General features: G+C 43.9%; 2 protein-coding genes across 2 annotated transcripts; both read left to right on the top strand.

Annotated features, from left to right (window-relative positions):
- Nucleotides 1–1,738: 1,738 nt before the first annotated feature.
- On the top strand, nucleotides 1,739–3,714 carry myct1b (myc target 1b). Its single transcript, XM_034563582.1, has 2 exons — nucleotides 1,739–1,959; nucleotides 2,763–3,714. Exons 1-2 carry the CDS (start codon nucleotides 1,770–1,772, stop codon nucleotides 3,257–3,259), a joined length of 687 nt encoding a protein of 228 aa, XP_034419473.1. The 5' UTR covers nucleotides 1,739–1,769; the 3' UTR covers nucleotides 3,260–3,714.
- A 474-nt stretch (nucleotides 3,715–4,188) lies between these two features.
- On the top strand, nucleotides 4,189–17,847 carry tulp4b (TUB like protein 4b). The gene is made up of 17 exons (XM_034563551.1): nucleotides 4,189–4,287; nucleotides 4,991–5,254; nucleotides 6,732–7,001; nucleotides 7,871–7,999; nucleotides 8,193–8,354; nucleotides 8,643–8,810; nucleotides 8,867–9,011; nucleotides 9,100–9,254; nucleotides 9,654–9,878; nucleotides 10,014–10,248; nucleotides 11,272–11,395; nucleotides 11,608–11,752; nucleotides 11,887–11,980; nucleotides 12,066–12,209; nucleotides 12,298–12,938; nucleotides 13,320–15,794; nucleotides 16,046–17,847. Exons 2-17 carry the CDS (start codon nucleotides 5,237–5,239, stop codon nucleotides 16,160–16,162), a joined length of 5,247 nt encoding a protein of 1,748 aa, XP_034419442.1. The 5' UTR covers nucleotides 4,189–4,287; nucleotides 4,991–5,236; the 3' UTR covers nucleotides 16,163–17,847.
- The last annotated feature ends 1,434 nt before the right edge of the window (nucleotides 17,848–19,281 follow it).

The following is a 19,281-nucleotide window of genomic DNA, read 5'->3' as shown; positions in this document are numbered from 1 at the left end:
GAACACTGACGAGATCACTTCAATATAAGCAGTAACTCACTCCGGACCTTTTGTCTCCCTCTGTAAATTCAAACTAAAACCTTCAGTTTGTCACAGCTGGTGTGTGCAAGGCATTATGGGGGAAGGACCCACATGCAGATAGTCCCGGCAATAATGAAGATTGATTTATTGAAGAAATCAGCTCACAGAAAGGTGCTGGCTGCAGGCAGGCGGGCAGATAAGACAGGTATGTCAGATGTAACCAGAAAAAACAAAAGGCACGAATCAGCAATTTAGCATACTTAGTCAAACTGAGGACGAGAGGGAGAAGGCTGTGATATGGCTGGGGCATGGTGGTAAAGGTTAAGGGTCGTTTGGTGGGCAGGTGGAAAAGGGCCATGAACAGGTCTGGAAAAGAGGGAATGAGGGCCAGAGAATCAGATCGGCCTTTTTTCGGACTGTGAAATGAATCTCCATTGTAAGGACTTCACCGCCACCTGCTGGACATATTTAAGCTTTAACTTCTCACACAAAACATTCTCTATGGCTTCTTCCTTAATACCTAAATGTTTGAGGAATGAGTTCAAAGTTAAATCCTTAAAAAGTGCTTATAGATATCCAATAAAGGCCCTCAAATAAAGGTGTCCATTTATTGTAAAAGAAGAGTTGAACCTGTGCTCTGCGTCAGCGAGTCAGGGCTCTGAGGACACAAGTGGAGCGGGGACAGGGCAACAATTGAAGGAAATCCCCACAGAGACGGAGAGCTCGATATCCGGCTGACTCTCTGGTGGACGGCTGGATGTTCGTGGTTCAGCTTATCCAGCATCATTTTAGTTTTATGGGGATTTACATTTTGAATCTACAAATTAGTGCTTTCCATTAATTTAAGCACAGTGAAACAATCACTTTGCAGAGACTGTGAACAGTTGTTAAAAAAGAGCCTCCCTGAGTGTATTTAACTGACTTAACTTAAAAAAATAACTTAGCACACATACTACTTTACCTTCATCAGACTTCAATTTAACAAATAATCATTGGAATATGGAGCTGATAAGAAAAACTATATTTTAGCCCCAAAAAGAGAATATTATTCAGGGAGTATATGTCTTTACCATTTCCTACAATCACATAAGTCATTTCAATGTATCTTATTTTTCCATCATAAACCCTCAAAATCACAAATAGATTATAAATAGGTTGTCAGTGCATTTTATGAAACTGTGACAATAATTATATATTTTTTAATGATATCTTATTATTATATTATATATTAATTATATATAATTATATATTTATTTATTTTTATATTATATATTATTATTATATATAATATATATTATTATATATAATTATATTTTTATTAAATTATATATTTTTATTTTTTAAATGTTGGTTAATATAAATTGTTAATGTATGTGTGCTAATAAGATTGTTGGAAGAGCATGTCAGAGCAGGGAACAGATTTGCTTCCAATCTCATATATAGCATCTTTAAAATGTATAAACATAAAGAGCCCATGATGAACCATTCACACCACATTCATAACCATAGCCTACACCAATGTGTTAACAGTAACTTATTGCATACTACTGCACTATACCCATAATGCTATGCAAATAAAACAACTATAAAGAGGTTTCATGGCAGGTTTAGTGGGCATTTTGTGGAATTGAACCGTATTGATCTGGAGGAAATGATGCAAAAGGAAACGACCCCGTTTCCCCATGTGTTGTGTCCCACGCAGATAAGCAAGGCACTTGCTAATTTTAAAGCCAGAACGGGAAGGAAGCATGACTGCAAAGTTTCCTCCAAACACTGGAGAGGGAGAGAGAAAACACAAAGGAGCAAAACGCTCGTCTTGGAAAAAGACAAAAAAGCTTAAGAGTCGGTCGGTGTGGAATCTAACACCAGCTTATGGTGGAATTATGGCACGCAATGAAACACATCCCTTTCTGGAAATACTAAAATCATTTAATGTTGGTGAGTGTATATATGAGTGTGTTTGTTTCTTTTGAAGATCTGAGTCGTAGCCCAAAACCAACTATATGTAAGAGAAGCATGTTGTATTGTAAAATGCAGACGTGGCAGTTTTTCAATCGATACAAAAAGTTATATTTTCGCATTAAAAGAAAATCAGTTTTATTAAGTAAAATGTCCGTCTTTGCACTGTAACTGCAGCCTACCATGTTATCCTGTTTAACTCCATTTAGCTATATTTTGTGGCCTCTATTTAATTTAATTATTTAAAATTCCTATTCATGCATATCTTGTTTTTTGTCTCCTCACGTCTCATGTTATTAATGCCTGTTAATGTCTCATATAAAGCAATTTGAGTGGCCTCGTTGTGGAGAGGTGCATAGACGTGCCTTTTCAGTATCCATTTATGGTATTATTTCAGGAAGAATGTGACAATCAAGTGGAGTTACTGTATTTTTGTTCAGTTTGTGCTTCAACACAAATGATAGCGTACACCAAGTGAGCCCACACGCAGATGTGATGTAAGATTTTATATAACACTCAGTTATGCCCAGTATAGCAGTGTCCAGCAATAGCAAATCAATATAAAGAACAAAAACATTCTGGCACAGAGGAGGCATACTGTGTGTCGATGCTAATAAGATTCTATTTCTAACTTGAAATGCATCTGGGGAAATAATCCCCCCCCCCCCTCCTCATATTAAGAACAACACAATGCATCCGGCCTCACACTCTATGAAACATTCATGGCAGTATTTCCACTTTTCTGACACTGCGTTGATTTTAATGTTCTTTTTTCCCCCCAGGCGATATGATCCTAGCCTTCTGTTTGTCTGTGCTGGTGGGCCTGCTGCTCGGCGCTCTGGTCTACGTCCTGTTGACCTGGGCGTCCCGGCGCCAGGCCACCGCCAGGATCACCGGGCGCTCCAAGAAGAGGCCCGGCACTTCCCAAACAGCCCCCGGCAACCAGCTGGGCCTCTACAGAAGCACCTTCCTGAGCGTCTACAGGCAGCCCTCTCTGGAGCCCGTGGGCCCTCTGGGGAGTAAGCCCGGCGTGGAGAGCTCCACCTTCCGCCCGGTGCCCAAGAGGAGCAGGGCTGGCCTGGAGATGGCAGAGGACACTCTGATCGACGTGCCCGAGGACCCGGCGGCTTCACTCTCGTCGGATTCGGCGGCTCTTGTACCGAACAAGAGACACTCCTTCTGGTTGGGCGGCAACGGGCTTAAAGGCTTCCTGCCCTCGCAGACCCCCCCTCCTGCATACGACAGTGTCATCCATGCTTTTGAAGAGACCTGCACTTGAACCTCTCGTCATAAAACAAGACACACGGAGAACATCCTGCGGATTACACGGGACCTTCTGACCTTTATCAGACCATCTCATCACTGAATGAGATGCTTCACACATCAAGTCCCACCGCAGTGTGGAGATATATAGATGAGGGGGGCAACTGATGTTAGTTCCTCGATTAATCAATTAGTTGTGTTCTCTCATTGAGAGCCCAGAGTAACTTCTCCAAATGTCTTGTTTAGTAGCAAAAATTCCACAACAAAAAGTATTTAATTTACAATGATATAAAATAACGCAAGTAGCAAATGGAGAAGATGTAAAAAATGACTCAGGTGATTAATCAATTAATAGACTAATCATTGAAGAACATGACTATATGCATGAGTCACGTTTGAGGGGAACACTGTGTGCTATAGAGATGGTTATATATTATCTAATATCACAATAAAGATGTAATATGGATTTGATTCCAGTCAATGCTTGTGCTTTTTGTGCATCAATAAAACAATAGAATCAGTTTATTCATATCATAGGCTGCTTTGGAAATAGAGGAAAGTTATTAATTAATAAAAACTTAACATGGTGGCAGGAAGGACGGTCAGTCACGAGCACATTCATCACACAGAGGTCTCGTGTCTAGAATGCCACTACAACTTACATTACACAGATGGGGTGCGCCTTGCCAGGTTGCCATTTTGAAAGAAACCCCCTTTTTTTTCCGATGAGCAGGAATACGTGTAGTTCGGCTTGTGGTGGCGCGTGGACCGGGGCTCCACGTCACAATGCAGCACAGTGTGGTTAAACCGCACGCGGCTGCCCTCGGTGATTCTCCAGAGGCGTGTTGCCTTGTGTTGGTGCAGTGTTTAATTAGAAGTTCGGGGGGTCTATTTTCCGTGCTTTCCGCCTCATGGCAACCCGTTTTTTTTTTTTTTTTTTTTTTTTTTTTTTAAAGCCACAACCCCAAAGTGCGCCAGCCTGGCAACACGACCGCACTGTGCGCCGCCCGCCTCTGGATGGACTGCTCGCTCCAGCGGCGTCAGGTACGGTACCGTCCAACTGCATCACGTCTGTCCGTGCACCCTCTTCTGATTAATGCACTTATTGATCCCCCCCCCCCCCCCCCACCCCTCCACCCCCTTCCACAGCTTCATTGGTCCTCATCAGCAGTGGCTCATTCAGACTGCTGCATGCGGTCAGATGGGCTCCGGGACGCCTTTGAATGGGAAATGCAATTGATGTAATAATAATGTAGTAATAATGAAAAAAAAACCTTCACAGAGGAAATGATTGGCTCTTTAACTTCGACTTTTTAAAAAAAAAAAAAAATTGGATGCTGGGAATCTTCATTCTTCAAAAGCAAGAGGCAAACATTTTTTTTAAATTTTTTTAAACCGTTGTTTGATTGAAATGTTATGCATCCTTAGTATTTTCATTATAATGCGTTGACGGTTCTTTTCGTGTCAAAAACGATAAATATAGGAGTTGCCTATAGGCTGCTCTGTGTTTGACGTGTAGAGAGCAGCAACGGACAGCCTCAGTACCCATGGAGACTGCGAGTGCCCTGGTCTCCAATGCAGTGTTGCCGTTGCATAGAGACTGAGGGGGAAAAACGGTGGATCTCAAGGTTGATGCACTGAATGACAGCGCGGCTATTTTTAAGCAAGAACCACCTCTCTGTCACTTGGATTGTCACCGTTTGTTGAATAAATGGTGTTTTTTTTTTCTCCCTTCTCTTTCTGACAGGATTACACCATGGAAGACGTGGGGAGGGCCACTGGCATCGAAGAAGCCTCATTTCATGTCAGACTCTGAAGTGCACAGATGTTTTTAATTTACATTAATAGAGCTGGGACAACATCTGGCTGCACGATGCCTTTGACTTCCCCATCTATTGTATTGTGAGCACCGGGAGCAGAGCAGAGCGTTACCCTTCAATGCATCATCTGAATGGAAATATGGACACTGTCTATGGAGGATTTTTAACTCAACATGTCCAGGAACTATGAGGTATGTTGAATTTAAGATTAATTTTTTTTGTTCATATTATGCCAGTCGGTGCAGCCAAACGTGTTTGACATTTTTTTAAAAATTGTAAATAATATCATTTAAGTCAGACTCATTTTTGTGAAAGGTGTAACACGACATGATTGATGTATTTTATGGCCAAAAACAACGGAGTCCTGGGTTTCGCTATTGCACTTAAACACAACGAAGAGGTGAAACAATAATACAGATAATACTGTCAGACATTTGAATAAGATTATATGAAGAAATAAAATGGCAACGCTTTTAATGGGAAATGTTCTGCTTCAACGCACGAGTCCTTCAGAACATTTTGTTTGGACAAGGTTGGAAATAAATGCACTCAGCCATAATTAAATGAAAAAAAATCTGCCTTAAAGTAGAATTGACATGGTTCTTATGTAACACTTTTAGTTTGGGATAATCTGTACAAACAAAAGACAGATTGTAGTGATGATGTCATCGAGGGACAAGTCCTGGAGCGGCTCCACAGTGAATAATAGAACAACAGCCACGACACTTTGAGTGGCAGCCATGGTGACTTTACTAGTATAAGGGCACATTTAGTGATTCACTGAAGCGAGGTCTGTTCACCCAAACGATGGAACATCTCAGACCCTCGGTTGCGTCACATTATAAGGTGACGCCCATTAGTATCTGAATAGGTATTTATTTTACATATATAAAGATATTGGTGGATGCAACTTTTTTGTATCTTTTAGGCAGCTTCATTTTAATGTTAAATCCACCCAGAACAATCCCACCAGAAGGTCCATTTGGTGGCTGTTCTGGACCTTTTCAATTCAATTCAATTTATTTTGTATAGCCCAAAATCACAAATCACAAATTTGCCTCAGAGGGTTTTTTACAATCTGTTGTATCAGAGTTCGCCCAGCTAGAAAGATGTCAATTTATTATGAGCATATTTCAGAACTTCTTATCCATGTGCACTAAAACATCGTGACAGTAAGTGGAAGAATAATCTCACCACAGCCCATTTAGTAGCCGAGGCCTTTAACAACAACAAAAAATGCATCTTCCTCATCAGATGGAGACACCAGAAGGAAGGAAGCAGGATGATTTATTGTTGAGGCAAGAGTATATATATGTTTACGGGAAGGTACTGGTGGCTTGAAAGTGCAAAGCAAGTGACAATTTTAATGATCTGTCAGAGAGCGAATGGAACTGGGCAGAGCTGAGAGGCCGACGAGGGAATGAGATGCAGGTGAGGCAGGATGGGAACAGGTGTGTAGATGGGGGATGGGGAAAGTACGGAAAGTCAGAGGTCTACTGATGGATGGAGACTGGCCCGGGGAGTAGGGCCAGTCTCCATCCATCCATCCAACAGTGTCCATCCCAAAATGTCCCGAACATCAACATGAGCCAGTTTTTTAAAGTATATTTTGTCTTATCTGGTTTTCATAATAAAAAGTGATGTATTTCCTGTGCTTCTCTCTACCAGCCCGGTCACTCAGTAGGGATGTTGGCCGCCGTGGAACACGGTCCCATCCTCTGCAGCGACTCCAACATCCTCTGCCTCTCGTGGAAGGGCCGGGTGCCCAAGAGCGAGAAGGACAAGCCGGTGTGCCGGAGGCGGTACTACGAGGAGGGCTGGCTCGCCACGGGCAACGGGAGAGGGGTCGTCGGGGTGACGTTTACATCGAGTCACTGCAGGAGGGACCGGAGCACGCCCCAGAGAATCAATTTCAATCTGCGAGGACACAACAGCGAGGTCTGGTCTCCACTGTTTTCAATGTTTTAAAATGTTTTTAATACTTTTTAAACATTATATATGTCTAACATAATCCTTCGTCCTCATATTAACAACAATGTTTTCCCGTCTTTGACAATATGACATTATGAGACGCAGCTTTCACAATCTCCTCTGGAGAATGTGGTTGTTGCAGCAGCAAAGAGTGCGAGAATATATATCACTTTTGCATATAAATAATATAAATATTGTACAAAAGATAGTATAATAATATAAAAAAGAGGTAAAATAGGAAATGAAGCCAACAATTACAACTCTTAAATGCACATAGTAAAGTAGAAAAATAGCGCATGACCATAAGAAGACAAAATAAACACGCATACGATATTGAAATATAGTAATCTAGAGAGTTATAGGCAGTGTAATCGCAAATTGATTTTTGAGTTCCGTTGCAATGTAAATCAGATGAGAGAAAAATAAGATATGTAAAAAGAAAGAGCAGATGTAGATGTAATTATCTATGTCTTGGCACGCGCTTTGTAAAATGCATATTTTAATGCCTCTGCAGTTTGTCCGTCCCATTCTCGAGGAAGTGATATCTCAGAAACGCCTTGAGGGAATTTCTTCTAATTCGGCACACGCGTCCACATGGACGCACGGATGGTTCGATTGTTATTTGGTGTTCAAAGTTCAAGGGTCAAGGCCACCACGACCTCGCGTCTGTACGATTACCTGTGATACCTCAGGAACGCCTTCCTTTCCAGCTGCAGCGGACTTTGAGATGACATTTTTAGCAATGTGCTCTATATGAATCACGAATGTTCCTCAGAAAGCCACCTGGGTTTGAGAAAAAATAGTAACAGTATTTAATTTGTATTTATTTTTTGCAGGTTGTCCTGGTGCGTTGGAATGAACCCTTTCAGAAGCTGGCCACCTGCGATATGGAAGGAGGTATTTTTGTATGGATCCAGTATGAAGGACGATGGTCTGTAGAGTTGGTGAACGACAGAGGAGCCCAGGTACACACTTTTTTTCTTCTATCACATTCACATGCGATGTATTCTCCTGCTAAATACGCTAACAAATCATCCTATAAGACAACTGTCATGCACTCAATGACACAAATAAACCTCCGATTGATGCTATTTTTGCTGGCAGTGTCCTGTATACACACACAAATATAGCTTGAAGGTGAACATCTCTTCCGTCCAGGTGAGTGACTTCACTTGGTCACATGACGGCACTCAAGCCCTCATCGCATACCGGGACGGCTTCGTGTTAGTCGGCTCGGTCAGCGGACAGAGACACTGGTCCTCAGAGATTAACCTGGAGAGTCAAATCAGCTGTGGCATCTGGACGCCTGATGATCAGCAGGTACACATTTCCTGGTCGGAACGTGTACGAATGGCATTTTGTATGATTTCATCTGCATGTCTGTCGTAAAGAAACAGGAGAAGAGTCATCTTAAATAGGAAAAATTACACTTTAAACGCTTCAAATACAAGATAAAAACGACTTATATAAAAAGGGCTTTCTTGCAGCACTCCTCGACCTAGAATTTGATGCTCCGGAGCATTTTTTCATCGGGTCCATCTCTTCAAGTTTAACGTACGATGCCCCCCCCCCCCCCCCCCCCCCCCCCCCCCCCCCCCTCCCTATCAGGTCTTGTTCGGCACAGCAGATGGTCAGGTGATAGTGATGGACTGTCACGGACGAATGCTCGCCCACGTCCTGTTGCACGAGTCCGACGGGATCGTGAGCATGTCCTGGAACTGCCCCGACTTCCTGGTCGAGGACAGCACAGAGAGCGACGCAGACTCCGATGACAATGTTCTGCCTTTAGGTACGGACACGTCCAGAGCGTGACGTTACCTCGTGTGGTGGAGAAACTAACACGCGGTCCCTTTCTTTTGTTGTTCCAAGTGCGGAGAGTCAAGCCTTTGTTGACAGTCACCTTCTTATCGGGAGATATCAGCTTAATGAATAACTACGACGACCTCTCTCCCGCCGTGATCCGCTCGGGGCTGAAAGGTATAGAAATACATGTTGTCCACATCAGTTGTGTTGATTAAAATGCCCGGTAGCGCAGAAGTTTCTTCTTTTTTGTTGTGCTCCACAGATGTTGAGGCCCAGTGGTGCTCCCAGGGAGACCTCCTGGCCGTGGCCGGCATGGAGAGACACGGGCTCCCCCTGGACTCCGTCACGAGGAACGCCCTTGTTAAGTTCTACAATGTCCAAGGAGAGCACATCTACACTTTGGAGACGCCGGCACAGGTTCGTCCTGTATGAAGGGAAAGGGATGTGGTAGATGTTTAGGCCTTTAGATCGGAATCAGCTTTATTGGCTATGTATGTGTGCACGTACGTGGAATGTACGCTCTCGTATGTAATATACAAATAACAAGATACATATAAAAAGACATTGTAGATGTTTGTTTAGATTTTGCTACAGTAAGTTGCAGAATTAGTGCTGAATATAATTATGTACACTATGCATACACACGTTGTTATTTTGAGGGTCGGAAGTTTGAAAGACAGGATTAACAGATGAACCAGTATCAATCGATTAGATGAGATTACATTTTACTTATTGATTATTCAATTTGAGGAGGATTTGGCCAGAAACATTACTATAGGAATACTTTTATTGTGACATCTGTTTGTTTTTCTCCAGAGACCCATCACCACCATCTGTTGGGGTCACAGAGACTCCCGTCTGTTCCTTGCATGTGGACCAGCGCTGTACGTGGTGCGCGTGGAGCACAGGGTGGCCAGCCTCCAGCTCTTGTGCCAGCAGGGCATCGCCAGCGCCCTGCGAGAGGAGAAAGACGTGGGGAAGCTGAACATGCCCTCGCTGCTCTGCTCTTACGTCACCACCGCTTTCATACCCACCATCAAGGTGCCTTCATCTCCGGTTAATCGTTGCTGTGCTTCTTATCAAAACTGAGCCAAAATAAAAACTGCTGACCCGAGACCGTGTTTTTTCATTTGAAGGGCCCAGCAATCCTACAGCTCTTTCCTCTCTTTGTTCTAGCCCCCCATCCCCGACCCCAACAACATCCGTGACTTTGTCAGCTATCCCACGGCTGGGAATGAGAGGCTCCACTGCACCATGAAGCGGGCGGAGGACAGCCCCGAGACGGGCGGACCCTGCTACACTCTGTACCTCGAGTATTTAGGAGGACTGGTGCCCATCCTCAAAGGGAGGCGCATCAGTAAATTACGGCCTGAGTTCGTCATCATGGATCCAAAGATGGACAGCAAAGCAGGTGGGCTTCGACCTTACAGAGACTTTTCTTGGGGACTATATATATTTTTTTTTTTTGTAGTTCCAGTAAACTGTGATTTCAGTGAGGTCTGAGGATTATCCAGAGAAACCACAAAATACACGGCAGTATTTCAAAGTATTTCAGTTCGTAGAGCTAAAACTATCTTCATGGCTGGATAGCACTAGGGTTGGGTTAGAAAATAAAATACAATTCTATAAATTACATTTAGTGAAATGTGCTTTCTTGTCGAGAGTTAAATGAAAAGATTGATACCGCTCGTGTCTGTATGCTAAGGGAAACAGCTAGCTTGGCTTTGTTTAATGATGAAAACACGTCCTTAAATGTTATGAAATAACAACATGGTGGTATTTTTTGACATATTGACAGACAGCACACAGGATATTAACTTGGAAATGTATTTTTATTTTTTTACTGGCTGCTTCCAGTCTTTTGGCTAGCTGCTATATATATATATATATATATATATATATATATATATATATATATATATATAGTTTTATATTCAACGGTCAAACATGAGAGTGGTGTTGGTCTTCTCATCAAACTATTAGCAAGAAAGCACTAAGAATATTTAAAGAGGTCAAAATTAACAATGAACTTTTCAATTACTGATGAATGAAGCAAAAAAAAATAATACTTGCGACACTCTCAATGGTAGCAGACTTGCTCAGAGGTCAAAGGTCACATTTTTGTTCCTTGTTATTTTGATATGAAATCTGAGCCTGGTTCATCTTCTTTTTTCTTCTTCAAATGTGGTCCATTTTGAAACAAGTGTGCATAATCATGCAAATTCACTTTGCGTAAGAACAAGAGCATGACTGTTCTTCTCTGATGTAACGCGGCCTGAGGGCTCGATACAGGAATAGCCTGGACCGTGACCTGGCAGCACCGGGGTCACATTTAGCCCGTGGGAGTGCTTATTTACTTACTTTGTTTTATTCTGACGTCGGTATGCACGAGGCCTGCAGTTCAAACTCATACTCTGCGGTTTCTTTCTTCCAGATGAGGTGTGCGTGAACCCCATGATCTCATACACTGACAGCTGCAACTGCTCCGACTCCAGTGACATTGAGTTGAGCGACGAGTGGGTCGGCAAGAAGTCACCAAAGTTATCTCGAGGAAACAGGTCAACAAAACCCCACACGTCAATCTTACATAAGCTTTTAATATCTTCCACATTACACCGACATGAACCACAGAGCGTTTTCAGGTGTTTCATTAGCCGTGCTCTTTCATCATGCTGGTTGAGTCGTCATCGGTAACATTAACTGAACCATATTTCAAGGGGAAAAAAGATGATTGACAGCTGTGCGTACCTTCCCCACCTTTGTTTCAAAGGATGAACTTGGAATCGAGAAAATCGCCCAAACTCTCACGCTTCAATCAGGAAGGCCAGCGGTCGCCGCGGTTACCAACAAAGAAGCCTCCAGTTCGGTCTCCCAGTCTGACGCGTCGAGAGTTTTCTATGGACGGGATCACCGAGGTGAGAAGCTGCATAATAATTCATGATCTAGATGAATCTGGGGAAAGAAAATCGATATATATTTGCACAAAAGAACAGATACTTTTTCTTTCTCTCACTACAATAACTGTCTTTTAATTTATTCTGCTTCAAAGCACAACTACCTTGCTCAAGTCACATCCAACATTTGGGGGACAAAATTCAAAATCGTTGGACTTGCTTCTTTTCTCCCGGCCAACCTCGGTGCAGGTAAATGTCACAAAAGACACAGCATACAAATCCCATTGACGCATTGTGATGAATTTAACCCTCACCATCACTTTTTATGTTTCAGTCATCTATAAGACAAGTTTGCTTCACCTACAACCAAGACAGATGACAATCTACCTTCCAGAAGTGCGAAAGATTTCCCATGACTTCATGAGCCTTCCTGTTTTCAACACCAACGTGTTCAGTGAGGATGAGGATGACTTACCAGGTGTGAATGAGGGTTAAGCAAAATATATGTGACATATTTGTGTGCTAAAAGTCGCTAACGCAGCTCTCCTTTGTGTTTTTCTGTAAAGTGATGGGCCCATCCGGAGTGGCAGGAGACAACCCTTCCTGTACAGTCAACATCCCCATCGCGCCCATCCACAGCCCGGCTCAGGCAATGTCTCCAACTCAGAGCATCGGCCTGGTTCAGTCTCTTCTGGCCAATCAGAACATTCAGCTCGATGTCCTGACCAACCCGACAACCACCGCTGCAGCAGCAGCCGCAGCCGCCGCAGCAGCAGCAGCAGCCGCAGCCGCAGCTTCTGTCCCCGTCACGGATCACGGGCAGGATGCAGTTCCATCACCGTATCCAGTGCCGGCTAGATACTCGAACCCCGGTCAAGTGATCTTCAACGGGCTGGAGATGGGTCCTCTTCTTCCTGGTACTCTTCCTCCGCCTCCGCCGCCTCACCACCTCCCGCCGCAGCGCCCCCATTCGCAGCAGCCTCGCCAACTGCCGTCCAAGCAGTCGCAGCAGATGCAGTCGCAGCAGATGCAGTCGCAGCAGATGCAGACGCAGCAGACGCAGCAGATGCAGACGCAGCAGATGCAGACGCAGCAGATGCAGACGCAGCAGATGCAGACGCAGCAGATGCAGACGCAGCAGATGCAGACGCAGCAGCAGAAAATGCATCATCATCAACAGCAGCAGCAGCACCACCATCAGTCCCAAGCGCAGCAGCAACAGCAGCAACTACAGCAGCAGCAGCAGCAAATACAGCAGCAGCAGTTGCAGCAGCAACAGCTGCAGCAGCAGCACCAACAGCTGCAGCAGCAGCAGCAGCAGCTGCAGCAGCTGCAGACGCTGCACCAACAGCAGCAGCAGCAGCATCAGCAACACCAGGTTCAGCAACACCAACAGCTGCAACAGAACCCGACGCACCAACAGCTTCATCACCAGCAGCAGATTCAGCAGCAGCAGCAGCAGATGCAGCTGCAGCACGAGCAGATGCAGCAGCAGCAGCAGCAGATGCAGCAGCAGCAGCAGCAGATCCGCCAGCAGATCCAGGAGATGAGGCAGCAGCAGCAGCAGCTCCAGCAGCAGCACCAGCAGATCCAGCAGCAGCATCAGCAGATGCAGCGGCAGCACCAACAGATGCAGCAGCAACTGAAGATGCAGATGATGCTGCCCCCTCCTCCGTCCGGCTATCCGACCATTTCGTTGCACCAGATCCACCTTCTGCCTCCGCCTCCCACCACGGAGCCCGGGTTCAGGGGGGAGCACGCGCACACTCTGAAGCCAAGTCTGCCACGGACTTTACCTCCCTTCATCGAAATGGACGGAGCGATGGAGATTCAGATGCGGAAGGTGAATCCTCCGCCTCCGTACCCGGGCACCGTGGCGTCCGCGGCGACGTCTACAGCCGTCGCCGCGCCCCAAACTCTTGTCACGAACTGTGACAGCCCGAGCGTCCTGTCACCGGACCCGTGCCAGAAGAAGGAGGAGTTTTTGCTTCACCCCGTCTCTTTACAGTACCCGACACCCCTGGGGTACGAGAGGATCACGACCTTCGACAGCAGCGGCAACGTGGAGGAGGTTTGCCGGCCGCGCAGGCGCCTTGTTCGCAACCAGAACACGTACGCCGTCCACGGCATCGGAGGCTCGGCCACGCTCAAAGTCACATCCTCTGAGAACAAGAAAATTCAGCTTCCCTACAGCTCGGCGACGTTGAGTCGTCTCTCCGTCCCTCGATACTCAATACCGAGCGGAGACCCTCCTCCTTACCCCGATCCGGCCAATCAAGCGACTGCTACACTCCCTCCGCCCCAGAGAATCGATAGCAGTCTGATTCACGCCACTCTCCGTCGTGACCGCAGGGACGTGGGGCTCAAAGTGCCACAGATGATGGAGAGCTCGAGAACCCTCCCCACCAAGGCTAAAATGAACAGCGCGCTGGCACTCACCTACCAGCAGAGGGTGCCCACGGCGTTGTACACGTGCACACAGTGCAGCAGCCACAGCAGCAGCACCAGCGTCAGCGTGAGCGGCGGCGGGACGACGAGCAGCGGCATCGCAGGCGGCACGGTGGTGAGGCAGGACTTCCCGCCGGGGAAAGGGGCGCATCACAGCACCATCATCGTGCACTCCAAGAGCACCTCGCCCATGGCCTCTCAGTCGTCTTACAGTCTGCTGAGCGCCGTGGACAACAGCAGGGACCGCACGGTGTACGTCAACTCCGCCTTTACCGAAGATGAGACCCTGAACCAGCAGTGTCACCTTGAGAAGGCCGTGCGCCAGCTGACTCTCGGCGATGTCAGTTTGACGGTTAAACGCCCTCCGCCTTACCAGTGGGACACTTCCACCGCCGAGGAGTTCTGGCTCACTCCAGAACAAACAATGTTAGGTCCTCCGCCGGGGCCTCACAAACCGCCTCCGCTCATCATCAGTCAAGCCCAGCACTTGGACATGACCCGGCTACCGTTCGTCCTCACGACTAAACCTCCGACCAGTCAGACCACGGGCACTCTGACTTTCCCCTCCGGTTACCAGATATCCCTCTCGCCTTTCCCCCCGGGTGTGGGTCACGGCGGTCCTCCGCTTCAGACCTTGCAGAACCCTCCACCAAGTGAAGTGGTTGGCTCGGTCCCCTTTTCTCAGCAGGAACCCAACGTGGTCTTGCCACCAGGCTATCCTCCGAGTCTCGCCAACTTGGCCTGCTGCCCTCTCCCTCCGATGTATCCGGGAGCCAGCTCATGTGCCGGACTCCAGCTGCACCCCGTCAGCCTCCACCCCTGGAACCCTTACCCCTGCCCGCCCCCCATGCAAGACCCTCCAGCACCTCCCCTCCCGACCAAAACGCATCAGATTTTAGAGAAGCCGATCCTCTCGCCGCCACCTCCTTCCGGGCCACCGCCGCCACCACCTCTCCCGCCTCCTCCTCCACCCACCGAGCTACCGCCGCCCAAAAGTTCCACGGAGGAGCATGCGGAGTCGGCCAACAACTTCCTGGAGCCGTCGTCTCTGCACGACAGCCCCGTGCCACAGGAGTCGGAGCGCTTCAACAAGAAGAGCCGCAAGAGGCTGGACAGCAGGGCCGAGGAGGCCAACATGACCACCGTCTCCGAGGGCAAATCGAGAAAGGAAGGCCGCGCGCTCTCCGACTTCAACGCTCTCATTTCCAGCCCGCGGCTCGGCAGCAGAGAAAGGAAGAAGCAGCCCAAGGGCCAGAGAGAGCAACTCAATAAAACCAAGAAGATGAGCCGGACCACCAACGAGTTCCAGGACAGCTCGGAGAGCGAGCCGGAGCTGTTCATCAGCGGCGACGAGCTCATGAACCAGAACCAGAGCAGCAAGAAGAGCTGGAAGAACAAGCGCAGCCTGCGCATGGCGAGCGAGCTGGAGGAGATAAAGTGCCGCAAGGCGAACGAAAGAGAGGACCGCAGCTTGGGAAGCCAAGGGTTCGTCTACGTCATGGCCAACAAACAACCGCTGTGGAACGAGGCCACACAGGTCTACCAGCTCGATTTCGGAGGACGGGTCACGCAGGAGTCGGCGAAGAACTTTCAGATTGAGCTGGATGGTAGACAGGTAATGAGAAAATAAGAAAATCCTTAATAAGTTATCGCGGAAATCATTAGCGAACTGCTGTTTTTGATGATTTTACAGAATATTGCAACCATTTTTGTCCCTCTGAAGACAAAATTTGTGATATTGGGCTATACAAAATAAAATATTAATTGGTTTCAGCTTTTCCTATTAGAAAGTATTCTAACGTTTTAAAAAACTGGTAGTTTGATCAACGATAATTGTTCGTTGTTCATGCTTTTTGTCTGTCTCAGGTGATGCAGTTTGGCCGAATTGATGGGAATGGCTACATCCTGGATTTCCAGTATCCTTTCTCAGCGGTGCAGGCGTTTGCTGTCGCCTTAGCTAACGTGACTCAACGACTGAAATGAAAAAAGTTTTTTTTGTGTTGTTGGAGACTAATTAAATAAGAAGCCACAATGGTCCAGCACCCCCAGTGTGTGGGAAAGTGTCAGTGTTGTGGTCGTTCTTTTTAAATATACCAGATGGTCTTGCACATGCAGGTCGAAGGCAACACCAGAATAGGTCAGCGGTGATGGAGCCTGCATCAGTTATTCCATCATTTCTAGTTCAGATGTTGAATGTACTAAATTTTATTTATTATTCAGATGTTAAATAGTGAAGTAAAACAAAAAATCGACCTAATAAGGTACATGTTGGAATGGATTTTAAGCAGTGTGGAGGGTTTAGTGTGGCGTGTGGAGCCAAAGACTTCTTCCCCTCTCTTAAAAATGATGGCTAATTCAATGTATTTCAAACGAATTAATATTTTTATTTATGTTTGTGAGAAAAAGTATACACAGCAAAATAAAGAAAATACGTCTGTCCAAAAAAAAATTGCTAATGCGTTTTCACCGAGCCAGATCTGCACTATTTTAAGTAATTGGGTATATAAATGATCAGGTTTTATTTATTTTATTTTTTTTCCTCCACATACATTTATTTTGTATTTTTATTCTTCACCTAAATCTAGTTTGTTCAAAAGAAATTATTTTTAATCTTTAGTTTTTGTAAATGTCCTCTTCATTATTTTTCAAATTGCTGACCATGCAATAGAAGAATATATTGATTCTGTAACTGCTACATGGAAGAGTTGCCCCCCCCTCCCAGTTTATCATGGTTTGCATATTTTCTATTCATGATACTTCTATGAAGTGGTGCGATTACCATCGTAAACTATATTCACTTTTTCATTTCCAAATGTGTGAGTAATGGACTACAGTGAGTCTATTAGGGCCAAATAGTCCAAATGCAGGAATACGGTAGAAAATGGTCTCATCCCCACCAACAAAATATGTGCATAAACGCTCATTTTGATCTCAAACTCGGTTGCCTCCATGTTGTTTTCATTGGGTGTTTATGCCGCTGCTACATCAGTACTTTGCCTTGTTGGAAACCAGTGCTGCTTTAGATAGAGCTCGTGTGCAATAACGCTACTTACATAGAACTGATGTTGTACTTGCAAAAGAAAAAAAGAACGCTGCTTGCACTGTGTATTTTATTAGTAAACGACTTGACATTATTATATGCTTCGACAAATTGTGCTTATGTGTTGCTGATTTCCGTAATTTTGTACTTCACCTTTTGCTTCAACATGTTTTTTTTAATTATGTTAAACTTAGAAGAAGAAGAAAAAAGAAGGAGAATAATAAACTCGCAACGGTAATTAATGCAACTTGTTCACAAGTTGCCAGGAGGAGTGAGATTTCGTGTAGATTTGGTGCTAATGTACAAAGAAACAAATGTGGAAAAAGGACATTGTGTTATTTGATAAAACATGGTTGTTGTGTCGTGTGCTAAAAGAAGGTTATTTTAAAGAATATGAAGAAAGTATTTTAGGAGAGGCGAACAGAGTTTTCATTTAAGAGCTTTTCATTTAATGCGGCTTTAGAGGTTCCAGCGACAGCGTGTGTCAGTTATCAGCAATACTGCCTAATCAATAGTTGGTTGCCTGAATTTATTCTTTTTTCTCTTATTTTGTGAAACAAATCCGATGTGACCGAAGGTTTACATGGACCTATCGGCCAAAATGTAATAATAAAAAAAATACATGGTTCCAAATGTGTTGTTTTGCGTCATTTACAGTTTGTTTGTTTCACTCTCTGATGCAAAGTTGGTGACAGCCCATAACTGTATGTATGTATGTATATATGTATGTACAGTATGTATATATATATGTATGTATATATGTATGTACAGTATGTATGTATATATGTATGTACAGTATGTATATATGTATGTATGTACAGTATGTATATATGTATGTACAGTATGTATATATGTATGTACAGTATGTATTTATGTACAGTATGTATATATGTATGTACAGTATGTATATATGTATGTACAGTATGTATTTATGTACAGTATGTATATATGTATGTACAGTATGCATTTATGTATGTATGTACAGTATGTATATATGTATGTACAGTATGTATATATGTATGTATGTACAGTATGTATATATGTATGTACAGTATGTATATATGTATGTACAGTATGTATTTATGTACAGTATGTATATATGTATGTACAGTATGTATTTATGTATGTATGTATATATGTATGTACGTATATATGTATGTACAGTATGTATATATGTATGTATGTACAGTATGTATATATGTATGTACAGTATGTATATATGTATGTATGTATATATGTATGTACGTATATATGTATGTACAGTATGTATATATGTATGTACAGTATGTATATATGTATGTATGTATGTATATATGTATGTACGTATATATGTATGTACAGTATGTATATATGTATGTACAGTATGTATTTATGTACAGTATGTATATATGTATGTACAGTATGTATTTATGTACAGTATGTATATATGTATGTACAGTATGTATTTATGTACAGTATGTATATATGTATGTACAGTATGTATATATGTATGTATGTACAGTATGTATATATGTATGTACAGTATGTATTTATGTACAGTATGTATATATGTATGTACAGTATGTATATATGTATGTATGTATATATGTATGTACGTATATATGTATGTACAGTATGTATATATGTATGTATGTACAGTATGTATATATGTATGTACAGTATGTATATATGTATGTATGTATATATGTATGTACGTATATATGTATGTACAGTATGTATATATGTATGTATGTATATATGTATGTACAGTATGTATATATGTATGTATGTATATATATGTATGTTTATATATATGTATGTATATGTGTATGTATATATATATATGTATTATTATTTAGGGATCTGTGTGGATAAATTGTAAAAATAGTAACAATATTTATAGTATATTTCATATACAAATATATTGTAAGTATGTATATCTGTAATTATTGCTATTGTGGTAGTCATGGTTATTGGTATTGCATAAAAAAACTCCTGATATTTCAACAGGATATCATTGTAATAGAACCCCATTGCCCCTACATTGAGGGCAAACACGCCAAGTTTAAGGGTCAGAATTGTC

This window comes from Cyclopterus lumpus, chromosome 22 (genome assembly GCF_009769545.1).
Source record: "Cyclopterus lumpus isolate fCycLum1 chromosome 22, fCycLum1.pri, whole genome shotgun sequence".
Classification (NCBI taxonomy): domain Eukaryota; kingdom Metazoa; phylum Chordata; class Actinopteri; order Perciformes; family Cyclopteridae; genus Cyclopterus; species Cyclopterus lumpus.
The sequence above is the reverse complement of the archived record's forward strand: the minus strand, read 5'-3'. Positions and strand labels throughout refer to the sequence as shown.